This window comes from Gasterosteus aculeatus, chromosome 10, assembly GCF_964276395.1.
Source record: "Gasterosteus aculeatus chromosome 10, fGasAcu3.hap1.1, whole genome shotgun sequence".
NCBI classification, from domain to species: domain Eukaryota; kingdom Metazoa; phylum Chordata; class Actinopteri; order Perciformes; family Gasterosteidae; genus Gasterosteus; species Gasterosteus aculeatus.
This window is the reverse complement of record NC_135697.1, coordinates 1,061,825-1,088,465: the sequence shown is the minus strand read 5'-3', so window position 1 is coordinate 1,088,465 and position 26,641 is coordinate 1,061,825. Positions and strand designations below refer to the sequence as shown.

The 26,641-nt window shown below is 40.7% G+C and overlaps 1 protein-coding gene and 2 long non-coding RNA genes across 3 annotated transcripts in view; 1 reads left to right on the top strand and 2 right to left on the bottom strand.

The window, feature by feature from the left end:
• Positions 1-9,391: 9,391 nt before the first annotated feature.
• On the bottom strand, positions 9,392-10,678 carry LOC120830785 (uncharacterized). Its single transcript, XR_013450959.1, has 3 exons — positions 10,008-10,678; positions 9,688-9,864; positions 9,392-9,591 (listed from the first exon to the last, which is right to left on the bottom strand). It is a non-coding gene; the product is annotated as an uncharacterized LOC120830785 (long non-coding RNA).
• Positions 10,679-12,991: 2,313 nt separating this feature from the next.
• On the bottom strand, positions 12,992-15,437 carry LOC144383527 (uncharacterized). Its single transcript, XR_013450958.1, has 4 exons — positions 14,319-15,437; positions 14,142-14,222; positions 13,353-13,664; positions 12,992-13,150 (listed from the first exon to the last, which is right to left on the bottom strand). It is a non-coding gene; the product is annotated as an uncharacterized LOC144383527 (long non-coding RNA).
• Positions 15,438-22,051: 6,614 nt separating this feature from the next.
• Positions 22,052-26,641, top strand: part of LOC120826901 (immunoglobulin superfamily DCC subclass member 3) — a 28,533-nt gene continuing 23,943 nt past the window's right edge. Inside the window, exon 1 of the mRNA XM_078081260.1 lies at positions 22,052-22,458. Within this exon, the coding sequence (XP_077937386.1) occupies positions 22,410-22,458 (49 nt within the window). The 5' untranslated portion in view covers positions 22,052-22,409. The remainder of the gene's footprint in view (positions 22,459-26,641) is intronic.

The window sequence follows — 26,641 nt, the reverse complement described above, 5'->3', positions numbered from 1 at the left end:
AAGGAGGACTTTTGAATCTTAGATCTTTGTCATCTAAAGCTGTTTTAGTAAATTAACTAATATCAGATCACCATTTTGTTTTATTTTGTCTTACTGAAACGTGGTTGTTGAATGGGGAATATTTCAGCTGAAATGAAGCGACTCCTCAGAGTCATGTTAACATATTCCTCGAGGCACAGGCCGAGGGGGGGGGTGGCAGCTATTTATGACTCCTGCCTTTTAATAAACTTTAAACCAAAGGTGGATTATAACTCCTTTGAAAGCCTGGTTTTCAGTCTTTCGCAACCAACCTGGAAAATAATCCACCCGGTTCTCTTTGTAATAGTGTACAGGGCCCCAGGTCCTTATTCAGAATTTCTTTCACAGTTCTTAACGAGTTTGGTCCTTAAAACGGACAAGATAATTATTGTAGGTGATCTTAACATTTTGTGGATGTCGACAACGACAGCCTTAGTACTGCATGACTTAGTTGCATGACAACTGACTGTTTTAACCACACTCTCGACTTGGTTCTTGTGTATGGGATTGGGATTGAACATTTAACAATTTTTCCACAGAACCCTCTCCTGTCGGACCATTGTCTGATAGCCTTTGAATTTCTACTACAGAAAGCTCCTCCTCCTGCCAAGGGTTTCTACAGTCGACGCTTATCGGATACCGCTGTAGCCTTATTTAAAGAAGCCATTCCTTCTGGTCTAAGTTCAGTTTCCTGTCTCAAGATATCAGAAGACTCCTGTGAGAACTTCAGTCCGTCCCAGATTGATCATTTTGTCGATGCTGCTACAGGCTCTTTGAGAGTGGTGCTGGACGCTATTGCTCCTCTGGAAAGAAGAATAGCAACAAGAAGGAATGTTGCTCCTTGGTATAAGCCTTAAACACGGAACTTAAAGCAAACCGTTCTGAGACTTTTAGACAATTATGGCGTTACACCAAATCAGAAGAAGGCTCTCCGTAATGCAAGAGCATCCGATTACTCATTATTAATAGAAAAAAATAAAAACAACTCCAGGTTTCTCTTCAGCACTGTAGCCAGACTGACAAAGTGTCACAGCTCTGTCGAGCCGTGTATTCCATTGGACCTCAGTGGTAACAACTTCATGAATTTTTTCAATAAGATTCTGACTATCAAAAGGAAAAATTGATGGTCTCCTGCCTTTCAACCAGTGCCGACCTGACCTTTAGATGTAGGAACCTTGGATGCAGCAGTGGGCCCTGATGCCTGTTTGGATGCCTTCTCTTCCATCAACCTTGATCAACTGACTTCTATAATTTCGAAGTCTAAATCTTCTACTCATCTCTTGGATCCAATTCCAAAGTTTTTCCTTTAGTTAGCACATCCTTATTAGATATTATGAATCGGTCTTTGTTGACAGGTCATGTACCACAGTCCTTCAAGGTAGCTGTAATTAAACCTTCTTAAGAAACCTACTCTTGCTCCAGAGGTGTTGGCTAACTACAGACCTATCTCTAATCTTCCCTTCCTCTCTAAGAACCTTGTGAAATCCGTTGCAAATCAATTATGTGACTTTCTACAAAACAATGCTTTGTTCAAGGATTTCCAGTCAGGATTTCGAGTGCATTACATTACAGAAACAGCACTGGTGAAAATTCCGAATGATCTTCTACTTGCATCGGACCAAGGAGTCTTCTCTTTTCTTGTCTTGCTGGAACTCAGTGTATTTGATACCATAGACCATTGTATCCTGTTGGAGAGATTACAACATTTGATTGGTATCAGAGGAACTGCACTCAGCTGGTTTAAATCCTACTTATCGGATCGATCCCAGTTTGTGCTTGTAAACGGTGAATCCTCAAAGACCACCAATCTTGGTCACGGAGTCCCACAAGGTTCTGTACTTGGACCGATTTTATTTACCCTCTATATGCTTCCTTTGGACGATCTTATCAGGAAACACCGCATAAACTTCCATTGTTATGCAGACGATACTCAACTGTATCTGTCTATCAAGCCAGAAGCAAAGACGGACTTAGACTTCAAGTCAAGTAGTTAGACTTCAAGAATGTCTTGGAGACATAGAACTTGGATGACCGGCAACTTCCTGATGCTAAACTCAGAAAAAACGGAAGTTATCCTGATAGGCCCAGAGCGCTTTCGAAGCCAGCTGTCACGTGATACAGTTTTTATGGATGGAATTGCTCTGGTACCCAGCAGCACCGTCAGGAATCTGGGAGTTCTCTTCGACTAGGATATGACCTTCAACTCGCATATAAAGAAGATTTCAAGGACTGCCTATTTTCATCTACGTAACATATCAAAAATCAGGAACTTCCTGTCTCAAAGTGATGCAGAAAAATGAGTTCATGCGTTTGTCACTTCCAGACTGGACTATTGTAATTCTTTGTTATCGGGCTTCTCTTGTAAATCTCTTAAGCCTCTCCAGTTGATTCAGAATGCTGCAGCACGTGTATTAACAAGAACTAAGAAAAGGAATCATATCACTCCTGTATTAACTTCTCTGCACTGGCTCCCTGTTAAATCAAGAATAGATTTTAAGGTACTTCTCCTCACCTACAAGGCACTTGCTGGTGAGGCACCGTTGTATCTTCAAGAGCTTGTAACACCTTATTGCCCTACAAGGCAGCTGCGCTCCATAGATGCTGGGTTACTGGTTGTTCCTATGGTTTTAAAAAGTAGGCTGGGGGCCAGAGCCTTCAGTTATCAAGCTCCTCTGGTTTGTGGAACCAGGTTCCACTTTCAGTCCGGGGGGCAGATTCGGTCAGCTCTTTTAAGGTAAAACTTTCCTCTTTGATTCTGCCTATAGTTAGGGCTGACTCAGGTTAGCCCGGACCAGCCCTTAGTGAAGCTGCTATAGGCTTAGAATGCTGGGGGAATTCTTAGGACACACCGAGCTCCTCTCTCACGCTCTCTTTCTACCATAATTCAAGTTTTATTAATGCACATGACTAATTCAGCTTCTTTCCGGGAGTTTTTTTTTGTGCTTTCTCCCCTATCAGGTCTCCGTAGATCATGGTTCCTTCGGGACCCTGGTCATGACACCTACCGTGGCCATGCTGACGCCTGCTGCTGCCATCATCATCATTATTATTATTATTATTTTAGATATTAATCATATTACTGTACTCGTAAACCAACATTACCCTCTCCTAAAGTCTCTGTGCTCTCCCTCCCCACAGGCTTCTGTGGATGGTGGTTCTATGTGATGGTGGTTCTATGTGATGGTGGTTCTATCTGATGGTGGTTCTATGTGATGGTGGCTCTATCTGATGGTGGTTGCCCCTGCAGTGGTCCTGCTGTGCGCCTGGCTTACTACTCACAATTACTTGAATCATTTCTGTCATAGGAATTGCATGTATTATACATTGTTCATTCTGTACACATGGCATCCATTGTAGTCTGTCCATCCCGGGAGTGGGATCCCTCCTCTGACGTTCTCCCTAAGGTTTCTTCCCTTTTTTCCCTCTTGGAAAGGTTTTTTCATTTTTTGGAGAGTTTTTCCTGTGCCGATGGTGGGTTTCGGGACAGAGGATGTTATATGTGTACAGACTGTAAAGCCCTCTGAGGCAAATTTGTAATTTGCGATTATGGGCTTTACAAAATAAAATGAATTGAATGTGTTCCTTCTAGACTGTATACAGTCTAAAATGCTGTAATTCTACTGTAATTCTTTGTTATCAGGCTGCTCTTGTAAATCTCTTAAGCCTCTCCAGTTGATTCAGAATGCTGCAGCACGTGTATTAACAAGAACTAAGAAAAGGGATCATATTACTCCTGTATTAACTTCTCTGCACTGGCTCTGTTAAATCAAGAATAGATTTTAAGGTACTTCTCACCTACAAGGCACTTGCTGGTGAGGCACCATCGTATCTTAAACAGCTTGTAACACCGTATTGCCCTACAAGGCAGCTGCGCTCCATAGATGCTGGTTACTTGTTGTTCCTATGGTTTTAAAAAGTAGGATGGGCAGATTCGGTTAGCTCTTTTAAAGTAAAACTTAAAACGTTCCTCTTTGATTCTGCCTATAGTTAGGGCTGGCTCAGGTCAGCCCGGACCAGCCCTTAGTTAAGCTGCTATAGGCTTAGACTGCCGGGGGACTTCTTAGGACACACGAGCTCCTCTCTCACGCTCTCGTTCTACAATAATTCACGTTTTATTAATGCACATGACTAATTCAGCATCTTTCCGAGAGTTTTTTTGTGCTTTCTCCCCTAGCAGGTCAACGTAAATCGTAGACACCTGCTGCTGCCATCATCATCATTATTATTTTAGTCTTTCGTCTTTGTGCTCTCCCTCCCCACAGGCTTCTGTGGATGATGGTTGTCCCTGCAGTGGTCCTGCCGTGCGCCTGGCTTACTACTCACAACTACTTGAATCATTTCGGTCATAGGAATTGAATGTATTATGCAGTGCATCCGGAAAGTATTCACAGCGCTTCACTTTTTCCACATTTTGTTATTGTGGTAGCGGGCGTGGTTTGGCTCGGCTGCAGAGGGGACGGAGGAGGGAGTGGTTCGAGGAACGGTGCCGGGGGGGGCATAATCAGCCTCCGCTGAGATTAATCATTGTTTGTGTTCGGTCTTTTAAGTAGGAGAGATCCGGCGACAGCGAGTGAGCTGATCGAGGCGAGGAGGCTGGAGCCGGTCGCGCTTGAAAAAAACGATAAAATAAAGACTGTTCACTAAAACCCTCAGCCGCATCCTCATTATTCCGGGACCCCCACAGACCCACCCGTTAGTTATGTTACAGCCTTATTTCAAATGGATTAAATTCATTATTTTCCTCAACATTCTACCCACAACAACACATAATGACAGAGTGAAAACAAAAATAAAGAACGAAAACATAACGAAAACATAACATGTACATGTACATGTATTCACAGCCTTTGCCGTGACACTCCAAATTTAGCTCAGGTTCATCCTGTTTCCACTGATCATCCTTCAGATGTTTCTACAACTTGATTGGAGTCCACCTGTGCTAAATTCAGTTGACTGGACATGATTGAGAAAGGCACACACCTGTCGATATAAGGTATCACAATTGACAGTGCATATCAGAGTATAATCCAAGCCATGTATTACGCCATGGTACCGCGACCTTTCCTTAATCCACTTTGATAATGTTGCATTAATCCTTTATGTTCCATCCAATATGTAAGCCTGTCATTTATCATCCTCTCCATAGTTTTCCCCGTCTGAGATGTTAACGCAATAAGTCTATAGTTATTCGCTACATGGGGATCTTTCCCAGGTTTCCTAATGGGGATGATTATAGATTCCTTCCAGGTTCTAGGAATGCGACTATTCATCCATATTTTATTAGACATACTCAACACATCCTTCCCCTTATCACTTAAGTTCTCCAACATGGAATAACAGATTTGATCTGTCCCTGGAGAGGACTTGCCTAATTTCTTCGATGCCTTATTAAGTTCAGTCTTTGTAAATACTACATCCAATACCCCATCTTCACTAACCTCACTGTCAATCTCGTACTGATATTTTTTAACTGTTTATTCTCTACCTTTCTTTTCTTCAGGCTGTAAATTTCCTGTGCTGTGCACGTTGGCTAATATTTTTGCCATTACCTCGGCTATTTCCTTACTACTAGTGATAGTTCTTTGCCCCTCAATCAGCATTGGATAGCCAAATTCCCTCCCATTCCCTTTCATTCGTTTAATCATGTTCCAGATTCTCTCCAATGGAGTAGTTCAATCAATAGAATTGCAGAACCGTTTCCAATAATATTTGTTTCCTTGCCTTATTGTTTTCCTGACTATTGCCTGAGATTTTTTATATTGAATTAAATTCTGAAAATGTGTTTTTTAAAAACTTTTTAAACGCTCTATTTCTATCTTTTATGACTTCCTTACATTCTTTCGACCACCATGGTACTATTCTATTTAATGTCTTAGGCTTAGTCTTTGGAATAGCCACTCCTGCTGCAACAATCATCCCCCTACTAACTTCACAGCTTACCTTCTCAATATCCTGGTTAATATCAATAGATATCAATAATTCATCACTAGCTTCTCTATACTTATCCCAATCTGCGGAGAGGCTCTCCTTGAGTTTAAACCTCCCGCTCTATGCTGAGGCTCCCAGGTCCTAAGATCCCACCTCTCACATATATTTCATTCATAAAACATAAATGCTCCCACATACTAACACTAATGCTTTATGCTGATGGTGGAGTTTGGCGGATGATGGAATTCATGAGATAAATGGTGATGAGATATATTAGATTAGATTAGCGCTGGTCTTGCCCTAATCCGGAGTTTGGCTATGATCAGTTATGATAACACACTTGATCTTGGTTTTATCATATGGTTTGCCTGTTCTTAACTTAAGGAGATCTGTGAAGCGTTTTTCTCTGATCATATGTACTTTTTGAGGCTGCTGTTTGATGTAACGCAGTTAAAGCTCGCGCTGCTCGCAGATGCTTCCACTGCTGCTCTCTTCTCAGCCGCCTTCAGTCAGAACCATGTAACTCCCGATCCTGGGTGCGATGATTCAGAGGCTCTTAGCTCTCAGTTTCTCGACACTTGTCAAATTGCCATTGACTGTGCTGACCCACTGAAGAGCAGGCAGCGTAAAGCGACTCCTTAACTATTTGCACATCGGATTCTGAAAGCTGAGAAATGCAGCTTTCTAGATATTATGGCCATCAATAAATGAGTGGTGGGACTGAGAGCCTGTGATGAGGGGGGGAAGTGACGCAGCAAGAAGTCACGGAAAGATGGCGATGTTTTACAAGTGTCTTAAAAATGTGTCCTACTAGTGTTTCACCATTGTTCTACCGGTGTTTTGTTAAATTATATAGAGTGAACAATGACAGCGTCTAATCCACAGCAAGCAGCCAGATGGCCTGAATAAGTAGTTTACCACTCTGACGTCGGAACGATCTGGTGCTGAATGGCAGGAAGACGCGGGTTGATATGAGAGTCCCCTGATGGCTGATTGCCGTCAGCTGCTCCAGCCACAGCCTTCGGGGATGAACAGGGGGAGACCACAGCTCCTTGCAGATGCGGGGGAAAACACAGGCAAAGCAAACAAACACAGGGGGAGCTGCTGGACTGACAGCATGACATTAAATCTCTAAATGGTCTTGCCCCATCGTACCTCTCTGAACTTCTGCACCCCTGCACACCCAGCCGATCTCTCAGGTCAGCTGACCAGGGGCCTGTTTCAGAAAGGAGGTTAAGTGAAAACTCTGAGTATGTTAACCCTGAAATGAGGGAAACTCTGAGTTTTCTGTTTCAGAATGGGAGGTATGTTAAACCTGAGAAAGCAGAGTAAGTCAAGCCTGTTTCAGAAAGAGAGGTAACTTATACTCAGAGTCAGTTACCATGGCAACTTACTCTGTGAACCTAACCTGGTCGGGAGCAGGTTTTCTTCGGGAAACCCAGAGTTTATTTCGTCTCCTCCCCTTTTTTAAAGAGGAAGTGGTATTTAATCACCTCATTCATTCTTTCGGTATTCATTCATTGCGCACATTTCAGTCACGCAGAGCGCATCAAATCAAGTGAATGAAATGGCATGTCCTTTTATGGACGATCCTGTGGATGAAGAGGCTGCATTAATCCGTAGGGAGTTGCATTTACGTCGGGAGAGGATTTTGAGACCCAGAGTGGATTTTTTGTCATATCCATATTCATTTTTATTTGAGCGGTACCGTTTTTCTTTACAGTCAATAAGATACATCCATAATCTCATCCATCCTTACATCAGAAACATCAGCCATCGCGGCCGTGCTCTAACATCCGAGCAGATGCTTTGCGTTGCATTACGTTTCTTTGCAAATGGTAGTTTTCTGTATAACATTGGGGATGCAGAACATATCAGTAAGGCTACTGTTTGCAGAGTTGTAAGGAAAGTGTGCCTCGCTCTTAAGCGCTTTCTCCGAATTTTTGTGCTGTTTCCTGGGCACAAACCCGTGAGAGCCATCAAAGAGGAGTTTCACAGGATTGCAGGTCAGTGATGTATAAATCGGTTTAAATGAGGCTAACCTGATAAATGACGTTCAGTTAAGAGCATATTGCTGCGACCCCTGGAAGTAAACTAATAATAGAATTCCTTTTAGGATTTCCGAATGTGGTTGGATGCATTGATGGCACACATATTCCCATCATTGCACCTTCCGAAAATGAAGCGGACTATGTCAACAGGAGGTCCATCCACAGTATTAATGTGCAGGTACACTGAAAGCCTACTGTTTCTAATGGTCAAAGACTTCATCACAATACTATAACATGTCTCATTCTTTGCATTGTCAAGATCATATGTGATGCTGCACATCTCATTACAAATGTGGAGGCCAAGTGGCCCGGTTCTGTTCATGACTCACGAATGTATCGTGAGTCAACGCTGAGCAACAGACTGGAAACTGGTAAGTAAATGCATGTATTTCAATGTATGCACTACACACTTACTGGGGAACTTCTATGCAGCTCTAAAGCAATGTGAAATTTCTTACAGGAGAGATTGATGGCTTTCTGCTGGGAGATAGGGGTTACCCATGCCGACCAACACTAATTACCCCTTACCCAGAACCTGAACCAGGCCCCCAGCGCCGCTTCAATGTGGCACACTGCAGGACGAGAGCCCGGGTGGAGATGACCATAGGCCTGTTGAAAGCACGTTTCCAGTGCCTACGTCACCTCAGGGTAACCCCTGAAAGGGCCTGCGACATTATTGTGGCATGTGTTGTTCTCCATAATATTGCCATAATTAGAGGGGAGCAACACCCTGCCCTACAAATACAAGACCCAGAGGAAACCCCATCAACCCGGCAGATTTCCAGGAGGGAAGGGTAGTCCGGGATATGATATGCCGAAATGTCTTCACAGATTAATACACATTATATCCACCACCACAACCAACCAACCACAAAATAAAATAAAAATGAATAAACACAAAATCACAGCAATTTATATGGTGTTCTTTATTTCCTAAACATAAAAAAAAAAAATAGAATTTAATATATTTTCAATACTTAGAATTCACCTGTGACCATGCACTCACCTCTAGCTTTAGTTTCAGAATCTCAATTTCCAGATCTGCCTTTTGGATCTGGCGGTCCAAGTTCTTTGCGGTTTTTTTCTATCTTTTTAATAAGAAGAAGTCTATATAACTCCTTAACTGGCAACTGAAAATACAGTAGATTACAGTTACATCATGTAGTTCTAAAATTCTACAATATTAAACTGTGGCATTTACTGAAAAAAAAAAATCACTGAACTGTGTTCATCTGTGCACCAGAAGTTGATGGAACATCCTCTTGCTGTTCTTCCACACTCTGGGGAGAGATAAAAATACCTGTTTATACTTAGATTTAAACTTAGATTCTATAGGCTACTCCACATAAAAAAGGTGAAGAAATGTGAATGTGTAGATTGTTTGATAGACACCTAATATTAACATTACCTCTGTAGGCATCTCTGTGGCAGCAGAAACTGTTTCTTCATCCCCATCATCCTGTGAAGATGAGCATTTGAGTACACTTTATAACACTATTTGTAATAATTTCTGGTGTATTGAGTAGGCTACTTACAACTGCCTGTGGTTTTGTTGGGACAGGAGGCTCCAAAAGACTAATTTTACCATCAGAATCTGTTGGGACCAACGAAAAACCCACCCCAAAGTAAAATAAATGGAAATATCACAAATAGCCTATATAAAAACACAACACATAGGTAGACCTCTTACATTTTATGAAGGCACTTAAATCTTCTGGAGTGACTGGCTCTGATGAAGTCCCTCCAGGAATTCCCTCAGCCATTGGCCTTCCAGCATTCAGGCTCAGGGCCATCTCCTCTGCATTTGTCAGAGGTGGTGGTGCAGGTCCTCCCCCCGTTTTGCGAGCCTCTGCCTTCTTTCTGTTGGCTGAGTAGTCAAATGAGAATGAACATTTAGACCCATGTCAAAAATGCTGCTGCACTGCTAGACACTGGATGCTATTTAGTTATTTATATGTCAAATGTTTGTAAAGTCAGGTAGACTACAACCATGATATGTTCAAGCCTTACCTGATTGAATTATGTTTTTATATTTCATTTTCAGCTGCTGCCATGTTCTTTTAATGCCTGCAGGATTGCACCTACATGAAAATTAAAATTAGGTTGAATAACACACTGTTCTTCCAGTTTCACTTCTGATATTATAACAGTTGGGCAAGTCACTTATATTACTAACTACAACTGGCTTCTTCAACAGTGTAATTAGATTAATGTAATAATGACTATCTCTAGAAAGTATTGGTCTACTTATTACTAATTACTTTCTAAATCCCATATCAACCTCAACCACTTGAACAATACAAGGAGAGACAAGAAACTGCACTTTTAATGCTTTCAAATAAACATTATACAATTGCATGAATTATTCTTGAAAAAATATCTTTTAAAATTTGATGTTAAATCCACTATTGTTTTATACAGAATTGCTTTATAGTTTATGCAGCATTTAATGCAATTACATCAGATTTTACTTTAAATTACGGAATTAAATTACAGTTTTTAGATTACATAGAAATTAATTACACACAACACTGTATAACAGTAATTCAAATGTAAACTTACGCATTGACTCGAGCAGCTATTTTCTCCCAAGCTAACTCTCTGTCCTTCGCCGCTGCAGCCGTGTTGCTTTTTTTTAAAAATATATGTTCGTACTCTCCATATGCTTGCATAAGCACATCCAGTTCTGCTGGTGAAAAATAATGAAGACCTCTTTTTGTCTGGCGCTGTTGCCATGGTGACTCGTAATATCTGCGCTCCATTGATAATGGCTTTTTATAGTTGTGGTGCACGCGCTTAACTCAGAGTAGGTCAACTCAGAGTTGATTGAACTAACTCATTTCAGCTGTTCTGTAACCGAAAACTCAGAGTTTCCCATCTCAGGGTAAGTCAACTCAGAGTTCAAGTTTTAACTCAGAGTTGGTTGAACCTCCTTATTGAAACAGGCCCCAGCTGCTCCTGAGGGTTCCAAAAACGAGGCTGAAGCACAAGAGGGACGGAGCATTTTCTGTTGCAGCTCAAACTATGGAACGAACTGCCGCTGCACATTAGACAGGCCTCCTCACTCCTTTTTCAACTCTTAAAACGGACCTCTTTTCTTTGGCTTTTAACACTACAAAGGTTGTTGATTTTATCTGCACAGATATTTTATCTCGGTAGGACATTCGATTTATTTATTTATAATGTTTTATTGTGTTTATTTTATTGTACAGCACTTTGGGAACCTTTTGTGTTCATTTAAACTGTGCTTATAAATAAAACAGATTGGATTGAAAGTTAGCAAGTGTCGGGATGCATCTCACACAAGATATTCAGACTTCACGATTCAGTAGCTCGTCAGCAAAAGGTTGTTAAAACAAACAACACCGCTCTGTAACCGTAGTGATGTGAACAACCAGCTACAACTCTAATTAACCATCATTTTACCACAGCATTATCCCCACACAACTGCCGCTCACTGGATATTTTCTTTTTCGGAACATTCTCTGTGAACTCTCGAGATGGTTTTGCGTGATTATCCCAGTAGATCAGCAATAGTGACATACTCAGACCAACAACCACGTTCAAAGTCACTTAAATCCCCTTTCTTCCCCATTCTGATGCTAATTTTGAATTTCGGCCACCACATGGTGTTCATCTTCAATTCATGAGTTACGGCCATGTGATAGCAATGTGTGTTTACAATCAAATGAACAGGTGTACCTACTAAAGTGGCAGGTGAGTAGCTTTACAATAGCACTAGTTTGACCAAACCAGTGATACTAGCAGACTTTAACAACAAGAACAATCCCATGGCCCTATGCCACAGCTTTGGTGGTGCTACCATCCATAACAGTGGAGTTATTGAACATTATTTGCAAGAAATATTGATTAATATGATTTACTCAAGCAATTTTACAACAAAAAAACAGTAACAAGTACATGATTTAGGTCGTACTACCATTCATGGCAGTGAAGATATTGAATATTTCTTTATACGCATTGTACTTGGCAGACGGTCCCCGCACTTGTTTTGTTCTGGTAAAATTATGCTTAATAAGGGTTGTAGTTGGTTGTCGACATCACTACGGTTAGAGAGGTGTCTGTGTTTTAACGCTGTTTCACTGACGAGCTATTGAACCGTCAAGTCAGAATCTGTGAATATCTTGCTAACTTTACCGAACTCTAATCCGGGCAGATGTTCGTTGTAAATTGTTTTTTGTGGAGATTTAATTGGTAAAAGAGTCGCCAAAATTACTATCAATGCTGTAAACAACCCAATTCTGGCAATACAAACTCTTGTCATTGCCTGAGCGTCGCTCAAATGTTTTTACTACTTTCTCTCAAAGACATTTATGTTCGCTGAAAAAAGACTGGAAACGGCACTATGCCGCAAATGGCTGCTTTAAGGCAATGCTAGCTTCTCTGACCGATTTAGGGCACTTTTAAGTTATGTGTTGCACAGCTTCCCCCACCAGAGGGCTATTGCACGAAACCAGGATAAGGGATTAATTCAGGTCATCTATATGAATTTAGCTTTGATTTGGCTGCACGAAAGCACCCATAGGAAAAATGTGTTGCTCATCTGTTGTTCAATCTCATCTCGCGAGCTCAATTTGAGCATCTCATGTTCATATCATTCTGTGATCATTTGTTTCTGAGTTACTTCTCCTAAGGGTCCCTTAGGAGCAAGACATAAGCTAAAAAGAGACAAGACATGAGTAAGACAAAGGAGGTTAAATTGAGAATACCATTTGAGCAATACTTGAGAAGTGGGATAGACAGTAGAGATCTCATAATTGTATACCCCTGATCTCAATTGTGTCTCGGCCATTTGAAGGAGAATAACATGAGACAAATCTGAGAATTATGAGCCTTAAGAGATCTTATTATTGTGTGTCCAACGTCTCTTCCATCTCTTGATTATTTCTCTTTAATGTCTTACTGAAGCTATATATGAGAATGATATCTGAGGTATATTTGAGAAATACAAGAACAAATTGAGAATGCAATTTAAAGATTAATTATCTTTATTAATTAGAAACAACTAAAAACAATACTCAATATTGAAAACTGCATTTGTGTGACACACACACACACACAAAAGAGAGAGAGATCGCGGTCCACATAGCTTGGCCTCCTCAATTGGTTCCCAGTCCGGTAGAGTTGCACATCTGTAAGACAAGAGCATTAAAATCAGTCATGAGTAATTTGACAAAAAAATTACCACATAGACCATATACAACTGCACTTCAGGTTAAAAGGAAATAACACCGTGAGACGTTCATTTCAGTTCAGAGAATTGCAAATCAGCAAGTACGATTTTTTGGCCAATCATGAATATGAAAAAAAGTGTTATCCTTAAAAAAAACGTACTTAGGATTCAGTCAACTTTTTTACAGTCAAGGACCGGCTTTCCTTCCTTTCCTGAGGGGTTGTTTCCAGGGTGACCAAAGGGCACTGCATTTTGACACTCCTCAACAGTGAAGAAATTATCAAAAAGTGCATGAAACAGACGCATGCAATTTGGTTTTGATGCGTGATTCATGGCAGCCAGGCGGAATGATGAGAGGAATTGGCCGCTCCCAGGAAACAGCTCCTGCTGGCTTGATGGTGAAGCTAGGCTGCCACCAGATCTCTCTCCAATTAAGTCGCAGAGAGTCTGAAGCTCTCTGACCCGGCCTGTATCTGAAAGGGAAGTGAGCTCGTAAAAAGATGAACGTAAACGATTCTGATCATTAAGCAAAAATAATAGCAAATCATTTTCATCAGGGCCAAGAGTCATTCACATACTATTTACTCAAATACAGTAATGGGGTCTACACACAGCTCCACTACTTCCTGAATTTAAGGCAGCTCCTTGGTTTCCTGTCTTACATTATTGGACAACTGATTAATCCACGTGTGTCTGAGTCACAATGGTCAGACACACGTGGATTAATCAGTTTGTCCAATAATGTAAGGCAGGAAATAAAAGACCAGCCTTAAGTTCAGGAAGTAGTGGAGCTGTGCATAGAGCCTATTCTATTATCATAGATTGGATAACAAAGTTATCCTAATGATGTTTTTCTTTGGTTTTGAACTTTGCCAAATCTGATCGGATAAGGATAAAAAGTGTTGAACTCATGGGCCCAGGCGATTATGTAATAATTATGACAAACCTACCCATAGGGTGGTGGTCCAGCTGTGTTGCGGCCTGTTGCATGTCCCCCGTCAGGTGATGGATTCATCGATGGAAATGAATTTCTATTTGGCCACAACAATTTAGACTGGTATTTTTAGACATTATTAATGTTATGATTATTACCCCCGTATATAACAAACTATCACGTTAATAATTACCAGATTGCTCATTTGGGGGAGGGGAGCTCAGGTCCTTCAATTTTCTGAGTGGGAACCCGTAGCCTCTTTTTTGCCAGGACTTTGTTTTTCTCCATCCGGTTAATGAAAAAAATACATTTTAGATCATTAACGCTAAGTATAACATCAATAGACACAATATTTATGAACTTGCAGATCTGAAATTTCAGAGATAAATAGCTAGTGTACAGCAAAAATAGGAGGGCAAATCCAGTCAACAAAGTCAAATTTAAATGTATTTAAAACATTTAGCTAACACAAGTTAGCTAACGTTAACTTTAGCCGTTAGCTAACGTTATCCATTAGCTAACATTAACAATAGCAGTTAGCTAACGTTATCCATTAGCTAACGTTAACATTAGCCGTTAGCTAACGTTAACTTAGCAAACCATCCCATTTTCGACAGTCTGAATACAGTTCGGAGTTTCTTTGTCAATTACTTGTTGGACAGACACCTAATTACCTAATCCCCACCTTCCATTATTATGATAATGTCAAAAGAATTTCATTCTTACCTCTTCGTGGCAGGGGCAAAAGCCAACAGGTGCAGCAGCAGTTACCGACGCACTTCTCTCACCCCAACGAAATTACGAATTGGCGCCAAGACCCGCCCTCCAATCTTCTTCTTCTATTTTTATCTGGCGGTTGATAACTTGTTGTTGTATTACCGCCACCGCTGGACTGGAGTATACCCACAGATTATATTTCATTTATACTATTACATTCTTTTTAAAAGCCCTGTATTCTAGATAACAACATTTTTATTTGTTCAGGTCCTATCCCCTGACCAATCCGCTATCCTAACCTTAACCACTCGAGGTGAAAAGTCTAATCAATCGTGAGCCATGCAATGAGCTGCTTCGTAGGGCGGGTCTTGGCGCTACCACGTCTCCCGCGCGTGCAACGTTAATAGTAATAGTCATAACGGACTCTTTCATCACACATGAGGTAGGATTCTTGGAGTAACGTGTTACACACTCTTTTACTGCTCTATACAATAGAGCTTTGCTGTGAATTCTTTTAAAACAGCACAATTGTCAACATTTAGAAAGTTCACAAAGGTGTCTTTTGAGCAAATCATGGCTTATGTTTTGATGGGTTACGTTTTAGAACTCAAAATTCTAATTAATGAATTGTATGGCTTGTCAGAAATAAACACCTTTTGTAAGTTGAACATTATGTAAACCATCTCAAATTATTTGCCTGAATTGATATACTTCTTTTCTTAAATTTTGCGCTGAGATAAATTGAGATATGATTGAGCTATAATATTAAATAATGTCTCATATTGAGACTAATTTGAGAGCTAACACTACTCTATTTTTTCTTTTTGCTGAAACACTAGAAAGAGACAACTGTAAGAGAATCTGAGAACTCAAATAGTGAGCAGTACGAGACATATTTCTCACTGAGATATAATTGAGATCAAATTGAGACATATTTGAAAGCTGCATTGTATGTCTCATTTTTCTCTTAGTTGAGATCAGGAAAAGAGACAGCTGTGAGAGAATTTAGAGAACTTGCACTGTGCTCAATGTGAGACTTAATTCTCAGGAGAGACATTTGAGAAGAATGAGAAAACCACTTTGGTCTCAATTAGTGCTCATTTATATCTAGGAGATGTAAATGTGACATAAAGGAGATCTCATCTTCAATTTTGCTTTGCTATGGGCAGGTTGAATTAAAGGCAGCCAAGTAACCATGGTGATTTATTCTTTGCAGCTAGTCTGCTCCAGGGCAGGCTAACAGCCAGGCTAAGATTAATCCTGAAGTCTCATGTGTTAAATCAGCTGCCGCTCTGATACAAAACAGAAGTGTTTAACAGTTATTCCGTTGTCTTCTGAATGTGTTCGGATTTGTTTCCATTAACATGCATTACTTGTCACTATTGCTGTCACCAGTTTGATTTTAAACTCTACTATTGCAGTTGTTTAGATCAGTGGTCCCCAACCTTTTTTGCCTCACGGACAGTTGTCGTGTCATGAAAAGTTGCGGGTCGACCGTGTCACGGTGTGGTTCACTTCCTGTTGTATTTTGTAGTTTTCTGCCACTCGTGTCCCCGGGTAACTTCACTTCCTGCCTTGTCCCGTCATCCCCTGTGATCGTCTAATAGTTTCCACCTGTGTCCAATCACCTGCACCTCCCTTGTGTATGAGCCGCGTGTCTCTTGTGTCACTTGTCGCGTCATTGTCTATCGTTGTGGATGTCCGTAGTTTCATGCCTGTGTGTTTTGCCCCTGGTTCCTGTGTTTTTTTTTGGCCTTTTGACTATTAAAGTCTTTTGTTTTCTTGAGAGGTCTGCGTTTGAGTCCTGCCTCCACCCACGCATCCTTGACAGACCGACGTAAAATGATGCTCAGAGTAAACTATCAGAAATCCTACTCTGGTTGTTTTCAAAATATATATTCTCTGAGTCCACATTTAAAGCACAAAGCTTAAGACCCGTCAGTAATCAAAATGTTTAGTGTAATGCATTCTCTAATTTGCAGATATTTTTTCAACACATTTACAGAGTTGATGGTCTTAGAATGAATTTTTCCCAGATTGAAAAGGGAGGGTTTTGACCCAACGATGTTATTTCTAAATTATTAGTCAGCAATTGGATTTTATCGGATGCATCTACGAGAGGATTTGCTGCATTAAAAATGATTCCCGAAGGCTTTAGGCAAATTAGTCAGTTTCGAACTACTGAACACTCTATATTAGTGAACTACTCCGCACTTTTACTGCCATTTGCATCTCAGTGCGGTTACCTCTAACTGCCACACGAGGTCACTGCGCCACATGTGGAAACGACGACAGGAACAACTGTCATGAGAATTTAATTCCATGGGATTTTTAAATTGTTTTTTGTTATATTTTCTGCATTAATCCTAAATACATTCAAATTTAAAGTACTTGTATCTTTTTTCTTGTCTTCTGACCACTCAAAGCTATTTTACACTACATGTCATCATTCACGCATTCATACACTGATGACAAGACCTAACACACAGTGACACCTGCCCATCAAGAACTGACATTCACACACCATAGTCGCAGCTGCGGAGATTTGGTGGGATGTGTCTTTCCCATGGACACTAAGGAGCTGGGGACCAATCTATCCATTCCCTGCTCTCCACGAAGCCACAAAATACATTCAATTTATTTTGATCACAAATTTGACTCCGAGCGCTTTACAGTAGGGGGTGGGAAGCTCTGGCGCCTCACGATTCGATTCCGATTCAGAGGTCAACAATTCGATTATCGATTATCAATCCTAAATTGATATAACGATTATCGATGCATCGCGATTTTTAAAACATTTGAGTTTGCTACTCAGGTTGAGTAGAGGTTGCTAATCACTTCCTACTTAATAATTAAAGGAAAAATCAATCAACGAATTAGCTTCAATTTTTTTCTAAAAAAAAAACTTTGTTACAAATATGACTTTTTATATCAACAATGCAATAATCAATGCAGCTTGCATTTCAACACAACATGGAAGTAGTCTATGAAAAAAAAATATTAAACAGATAAATTTTTCTTTTAAATTATTAAAGAAAAAGCTGCTCTTAGACAATGATAATAAGACTTCAAACACAAAATGTTTGCATTTCAACACATTTCAACATTACATTCAAACGTAAACAGAAATACCATAACAGTGCTAAATTAAATCATGGCAGTGTACCATGAAAGTGCAACACAGTAAAGGTGCCCCCCCCGTCGACCGTAGCGTCGACGGGGGGGTGTGGTGGAGACTAACCAACACGGCTCGGACCGGAGTCCGATTTCTTGGCGGGAGTGCGTGACTTGAGAGCCCTGTGCTAACGTATAACTGAAGCGTCATTCCCATTAAACGTCCGTCAAAATCATTCAAGCGCTGGCTGGCAGACATAATTCATTAAGCAAGTTCTTGGATTCTCTCAAGAGCCTGAGCTTGTGATTAGAGAAAGAAAAGAAGTAGAAACAGCGGGCTCATTTGAGGGTTATTTTTCGCTGTGTTGCACGTAACTTCCACACTCATGTTAGAGACACAAAAAAGCCAGACATTTTTAAAATTCTCATTATGAACTTTTCTGAATCGAGACTAAATCGTTCAAAAGAGAATCAGGAGAAATCTAAAAATCTATCCCCCCCCCCATCACTTTACAGTCTGTACACATGCAACATTGATCGGGTCGAGGTGATGCCGGGTCACCTCGCATGCCTGGTAGATCGCAGGAAAAAGTAAGCAAGGATCGCTAACTAGCACTAACAGACACATTTAATTTAATTCTAAAGCAACTATGGCTGACTCCAATCAGCGCGAGTCATCATGGTAAGTCACAGGTGTGCGGCCTGCCGGGGGGGTCTAATGCGGCCCCCTGGATGACTTTGCTATTATGAGAATTACTGAAAGACAGAAAATTGCGGTTCTATAAAAGTTGTTGCCATTGCTAAAAAGTCCATGCATGAGTTAGACCAGGTCATTCAACGCAGTCCTGGTAGATCTCTTCCTTTGGAAAATAGAAATCACATCAGGCGCACTTCTGACCGATGAGAGGCTCATTTAAAAAAATATTTTGTATAGCCCCCCTATGATTTTTAGAATCATAATCAAAGTGGGCAGTATCTACCCCAAACCTAAAATGAGTTTGACACCCTTGTGGTAAGGTAATGATCAGGAATGTGTGGAATGGTTGTGACGGTTCTTTCGCCTCTGACAGATGAGAGGCTTATTGTTTTTTTTATTTGTTTTTATCGCTCACGGTATGTATAGTGTTGTTGTTTCCGTTTGGCTACCGGCCAACGGAGAAAGGGGGGGTAAATCGCCACGACTTGGTCGATTGAAAAGTAGCTTGCGAACCAAACGTGTGAGCACCCCTGCTCTACAAAGATCGACATATACAATGAATGTACTGTTTACAGAATGAAAAACGTAAAAGATGTACAATACTTTCAATTCATACAACAGAAATGATTCAAATATTGTAAGCAGTAAGCCACCTAATTATTTAAAATGACTAAATGACTGATAACAGGTGTAGTTGATGTATTAGAATAAAAAAGATAACAAAAGGAACCTGTGCAGTTTAAAGCCCAAAGATGGAACGTAGCAAAGTCAATAACATTGGTTAATGTGATATAACAATAATAATGATAGTATCAGCAAACAAACCAATAAAAGAAAGCACAAGAACTTGAACTAGTGATGTACATTGATGAGATATAAATTCTTACGGAAGGAGAGAGGAGAGAGGAGCTGTGTGTGTCTAAGGAAGTCCCCGGCAGTGTAGGCCTGTAGCAGCTTAAGGGCTGGTCCAGGCTGACCTGAGCCAGCCCTTACTATAAGTGTTATCAAAGAGGAAAGTCTTAAGCTTTATCTTAAATGAGCTGACCGAGTCTGCCCCCCGGACTGAAAATGGAAGCTGGTTCCACTAAAGAGGAGCTTGATAACTGAAGGCTCCTATCCTACTTTTTAAGACATTAGGAACAACAAAAACCCAGCATTTATGGAACACAGCTCTCTAGTAGGGCAGTATGGTATTACATAAAATAAGAAGGAGCCTGACCAGCAAGTGCCTTGTAGGCGAGGAGAAGTACCTCACATCAATGCCAAAGCGCACTGCCCACGTCTAAGAAGTCTGATCCGTACCGTAAAATGAGTCTTCTGAGTCCGTCGGTGGTGGGTTCATTCTGTCACGGTTTCATCCAAGGACCAGAGAACGAAGACTCAAACGCAACAGGAACTGATATTAGTTTTCTGTCCTTTTCATGCTGCCTGGTCAGTTTGGGTCTCACCCACCCGAAAATATGCAAACCCTTGTTGATATATTCAGAAAGACGTACGATTCATTTAAATGTGTACAGGTAACTGATGGAGGTAGTACTTTATGTCTGTGCGAAATGTTGGACACTTCTAGTGTTTGTGGAATACCGGTTAGTAGATATTTTTTCATGAGGGGGGCCCCTACTGTAGAGAGGGTACCCTCGTCCCATCAAGAGGGAACTCAAGGGATGGCAAGGTGCATCGTTTTCTCATGAAGTCACATTATTTTATGTTCCAGAACGTCAAAAAATAATGCCAAAATGAAGCAAGTATAAGGCATATTTTGCTTGGTTTGGTTTATGCTCTGATATGCACTGTCAACTGTGATACCAGGTGTGTGCCTTTCTCAATCACGTCCAATCAACTGAATTTAGCACAGGTGGACTCCAATCAAGTTGTAGAAACATCTCAAGGATGATCAGTGGAAACAGGATGAACCTGAGCTAAATTTGGAGTATCACGGCAAAGGCTGTGAATACTTATGTACATTCTGTGTTTTCGTTCATTATTTTTAACAGATTTGCAAAAATTTGCAAAAAACTGTTTTCACTTATTATTATATATAATATATAATTACTCATTATGGGTATTATTATTATGGGTAGGAATGTTGAGGAAAATAATGAATTTAATCCATTTTGAAATAAGGCTGTAACATAACAAAATGTGGAAAAAGTGGAGCGCTGTGAATGCTTTCCGGATGCACTGTATATACATTTAGGTATGCAGTTCATTTCAACACGGTTGCAGAAGGGGTGTTCTCATATCTAACTAATTGAAATTTAAATGAATATCAGCCAAATTAGCCATAAGAAATGCAGATATATAATTGTTAAAGGAAAGTTGGAAAAAAAAGGGACATTAGTAAATGTTTACGCCCTAGTGAGTGTGAAAGTGAAAGTATGTAGTGAAAAGTATATTTAAAACTTTACTTCACAGCATTATTCTTGAAATGGAGGTAATAATTTTGTAGTCTAGATACAACAAACGGTATGAACAACCCCAATCGTGTCACAAAAACTACTCTGCACCCAACAAAAGTAATGATAGAATTGTGCAATTATTCTTAACGTCAAGGTAAAACTTCAGGGGAAAAAAAACATTATTAGAGTTAATGTTGAAATAGTAGATTATAAATCAGTGGTTGAGGAGATTAAAACAGAGATTAAAAAATGATAATGGAGAGGTTGAAGCTACAATTTTGTGGCATGCTTTTAAAGCTTCATGAGTGGTACATTTATTTATTTAATACAGCGCAAGCTAAAGAAGTAGTATGGTGCATAAGGCATGCTTTAGCGTTCTACTAACGAACTACATTATAGACCGTTCTCCTTCATTATCTGACACTCAAAAAGATTCTCACTCCCAGCCTGTCAAATAGTGGCGCTGTGTGTTTGCCCCTTGGCATCGGAGAATGACCCATGGTGGCCCCCTTCAGCCAAACGAGCCTTTGCCCCACGAGACTGCTGCAGTGTTAGTTGGAAATGAGAATATGTTGGAGAAAATGTTGAAGGGTGTGATGACATGCCCTACATGTGCAGATGGGTCAAACAAAAGCAGGATTTTTTTTTTTATTCACAATGTTAACTACGTGTTTACTGGGAAGCTGGTGGAGCTTTGCTCCAGTCCATCCAGTGCTTTACAATGTGAGGCCCATTTTTATTTTATTTTGACTTGATGGTGGTGGTCTTATTTTTGGAGTCCTGAAAACAATAGAAAATGTGTCTGAACCAACAGCACCTATCAAACTGTCCCAAACATAACCCGTGGAGACGACTGTGGTAATAGCAACCTGACAAGGTCCAGAAGTTATGTAAATAAAAGGAGCTTTGTCTTGCTTTGGCCTGGCTGGGAGCCTTGTGACCAGCTCTGGACTCATCAGGCCCATCAGGGAGGGGGCAGGGCAGGCTGGACTGGAAGGCCAGCAGCTCCCCGGTCAGATGAGTATCAATCATCCCTCCTGGGCTGCGATTGGTTCATGGCGGACCAACCTGGCTGTATCAGTGTCCATTCAGTGACAACAATAAGGCTGAATAACTAATGAGCGCCCTCCAAGCAGAAGTGTGGTCTTCACACTATTCAGTAGCTTTGAACATGACCAGCAGCCTTCTGTGGGCGCTCGAGCAGGCAACCTAAATAATCAAGATGCTTTCATAAAAAACAATAACAATTTTAGCTTCATCACCAAAGAAGATACACAAAGAAAGATAGACATTGGATTACTTATTTTATCGATTTGATTTTTTTAAGGAGATCCTAAGGGTAAGAAGAAAACCAAAAATGAAACCAAGACTCTTTCTCATCTGCCTGGCAACTTTCTACTGTCTGAGTAAGTACCATTTAGCTTTTGTATTTAGTAAGCTTATTTCGGCTGTTGGAGAGTTCAGGATCAGAAGTAGGGTGAACTTTGCCAAGTCCAGAGGCCGACGATGCTGCAGGTCCTACTGTGCTGTTGCTGCTTTAACTTTGACTTTCTGGAAATCAAATAGTTGCTTTCTCATTTAAGAATTTCAACTCATACCTGAACTCATTGAGCAGTTTTATTTTTGAAGATCCTTTGGTTGATGAATTAGTAGGCTTGACAAAATCTGTGTTCCAATAGCATTGTTTGCTTTAGCTCAGTGCTCATTTACTAATGCAGGTATTGTTCCTACGGACAGAATAATTAGTTCCACTCTGTTAATAAGATTTGAAGCTCTTGTCAACCTCTATTTGGATGTGATAGGTGTGTCATCAACATGACTATAAACTGGAGCTAAGCATTAAATTCCACAAAAAAGTAGATCTGGTAATCTAAAAAAAAAAACATTATCTCAATTCATGGTCTTCCTGGAGGGAGGGCAAGCTCCAGAGACACCAAGTCAAACCGCTTTTCACAACACCAAGAATGGTCCTTCAACACATATAAAATAAATATTTATATTTACATATTTCATAGTCCATTTGGAGCTGTTAAATCTTTTTTTGCCTTGAGATGAAATATATAGACCATTGCGTCCCTTTTGCCAAACAGTCAAACGGAATGGAAATGTATTTGGGGGGTCAACGGTCATCTGAACAACTCGTAAAAATATGGCTACCAACTGATGAAAACATCTCAATCACCTTAATTTCACTGTTGAACTTGGAAAATGTAGTTTTTCCAAATAACTGAATAAAAACTAAAAATCCACTCACCAGCTTTGCTCTGAGATTTTCAACAAAGCAAACTCTCCTGAAGAAGTAGGAGAAGAAGTGTAGATAAAAGCCCCTGAAAAAGTGTACGGTTGACATTTTTAAACTTTATCTTATTGTTACTTCTTCTGTATGCCAAATTACTTTTTGTAGCCACTGCGAAGTCATTCACATTCGAATACATACATACCTGTCAATCATTTAAATGTATTTCAGTGAGAATGGGGTGTGTGATGGCCAGATATCTTTGTTTTACCATATGTTCGTGTTTGAGAAACAAATCGAGCACGTTGGCTTGAGGAGTATTTACAGTGTCTTTAGCTCACACCACAGTAAGGGGTTAGAGTTGGTAACCTCTGACCTTTGAGAGGGGTTATGGCTCTGTGTCATCCCGGTCCGCAGCGCAGTCTGTGTGGGGGGATGCACAGACACAATAGGCCCCCCAGCCCCCCAAGTCCTCAGTCTTCAGTGAGCTGACCTTCACAACCTCATCTCCATAACAGTGCGCTTAGATTGAAACCTTATTAAAAATATGTGTGGAAGGTATAATTCCCCTCCAGCTGCCCGTGACCGTGTCCCCGACAACCCTCCCCTGGCACGGCTGCTCACAGACTCACACACACAGTGAACGATGACGGAGGCGTGCAAAGCTTTTTAATCCACAGCACGGACACAAAGGGCCTGGGGTGGCCGGCGTGTGACAGAGCAGAAGCCAACATCTCTATCTGTGGAGATTTTAGACTGATGCCAACAGGATTTAAACCATGTAAAGATGCGGTTAGGAGGCTATTGGGACCTCCTGTAGGAGGCCTTCGCCCTGCCTGACCTGACTATATGAGGCTTTAACACCCACACACTGCTTTGTAAACCTAACGCAATGCAACTTGTACTAATCCATTGCACTTCTTTTATTCATATTTTTCTTAATCACAGTACTTCATACTTGTCACTATGTTGACCTTAAAATGATGATGTCCAGTACAAAAAGGGCTTGGCAGTACAAAGATGACTGACAGCTTCTGGTCCACCAGTAGTGATAGAAAACGTCCAACTGGTTAAACTGTTGATTCCTGTGTACATTTCCAAAGTGAAGCTGTTATTATTTTTAATTAAAAAAAATCATATAACTTTAAGCCATTGCATAAGACTAGATTTTTTTCATAGTGCTTCCCATGATTGGGCAGTAGCTCTCTTGCACAGTGATGACTCTCTGGGATTCCTTTTCCTGTGTTTGTGAGGTGTCTCCTGCTTTTAAGATTTCCCTTAAAATAGTTGCTTTAACCGCTCTGTGAGCTGACTCGTGCTTTTTGTTCTGCCTGGCTGGTGGGGGCCACCGTTTTGGGAGTTGGGAGTCCCAGAAATCAGATGGGATGTCTTGGGAGGCCAATATCAGTTGACCAGATAGTTCCTGATTTTAATCAAAAATGAGTTGTCTACTTGTTATCTGTTTAAATTACTCTGAGTCATAAGCATGTTCATTCCTCAGTTAGAGGTAGGAACATTGAACTTGACGACATCACCCAGTAAATTGCCATCATTTGACTTAAACAAAAGACCTCTGCAGACCTCCTACAGCTGAACGAAGTGGCCCAATCCAAGCACGGAGAGTTTCACCCCCATGAAGAGGACAAAGGAGGAAGCCCCAGGCAACGATGCTCATGCCTGCCCAGCCATCCTCATGTTCCAGCTCACACCCTTGCCTACACATATTACCACATATAAGGATATTATAGAAGATCAGGTCAGGGGCATAACAAAGGGGATATTAAAACTAATTTGCTCATTTTCAAGTCAATTATTAAACATTTGCTAAAATAAAATGTTTCCCTTGAATTCGTTGAATTTGAATCGTTTGAACTTTAACCCTTAGTCTTTAAGCGTCGTCAATGTTTAAGCTAATATTTCATTTTTATTCAAGTCAAAAACATTTAGCCCTCCAATGTTAACTTTCAAACAGAGATTTCTAAAAGAGGAGAGAGGATACGGAACATAACGTGATGAAGTGATTCATAAATGGTGCTGAGGAGCCTCACTCTTTCTCCGTTCAGTTTTTATGGGTCAGGCTTCAAAAAATAAATCTCAGTCGGGCCCCCTAATCCACAGCAGTGTAGAGCTTTGGAGAGTAGCTCATGCTGGACAAGCTGCCCCCCACCCTCCATCCGTCTCACCTCTGACTGTCTCATGACCCCTGAGGGGTTTGGGGTGGGGGTTGCTGGACAACCCTTTCCCTCGAAAAATCTCATTATAGTCAATGCCCGATGTTGAAAATAGTTCAATCCCCCATGTTATGCTCTTAATCACACCTCGTGTGGGTCCAGTTTAGTGGAGTGCATTTAACTCTTCCAGTCTGGGGTGCCTTAACGCTTCTTTTCTAATGTCCTTTAGTCCTGTCACTATTACCACCCTTCAACCATCTTCAGTCTCTTTGGATTCAAGGCTTCAAACTGAAAACAAGACATAGAGTTGATCCAATGTCAATGCCAACACTGTGACTGAGACAGCTTATCTGATACTCCTGTCCAATCCAAAGCAATCCAACAATAGCCCTTCAATGAACCCCAATGGTCCTTCCTGAAGCTGTACTTAGAGATGGCGTTGTATTGGACTGCATAGTACTGTACAATGTTGCTTGACCTAAGCCGAAAACTTATCACAGAGTTTACATTTCTGAGAAAATATCTAAAACATAAACAATATATTCTGTTCTTTTGAAGTTATCCTGCAGTGAGTTCTTAATTGTGTACATGCAATGTAAACATTCATATTTGGGCTTTGGAAATAACGGGATACTCGGAACACGGAAATGACGATACAAACAACAGTAACTGGTTTCAGTTAGAAGTGTTGTCACTTTGATTTTGTGTGCAGTTTAGGTTACGACTACATTTAATTTGTAGGTGATTTGTAATTGTATCCAAATATCTTTTTAAATAAACATCCAGACACTTAATGTTGATAATAACAAAAAATCAAGTACTGTTTCATGACAAAACCTAAACCTTACCTACCATAAACCTGGACTTTTAGGCCTCACAGTTTGCAACAGCATGTGTTCGATAACCCTGGCCACAGAATGGGCTGCAGGTCCCCCTTGGGAGCCCTGAATTTCATTACGGGGCCGAGAGATGGGAGGCAAAGGGGGTTGCAGGGTTCAGCCCAGATCCACTCTCAGCCGGCTGCATCTGCTGGGTGTCAGTGCTCCCCTCAAAAGGATGGCAGATGTTCATTTCTTAATGTGGACGATGTAATCAGTGAAGCCAGTCAGAGATCATGAAGAGAGGCCAAGGTTTTGCTCCATGTTCATCTTATCAACAACATTGTGGACATGAGTCATCAAC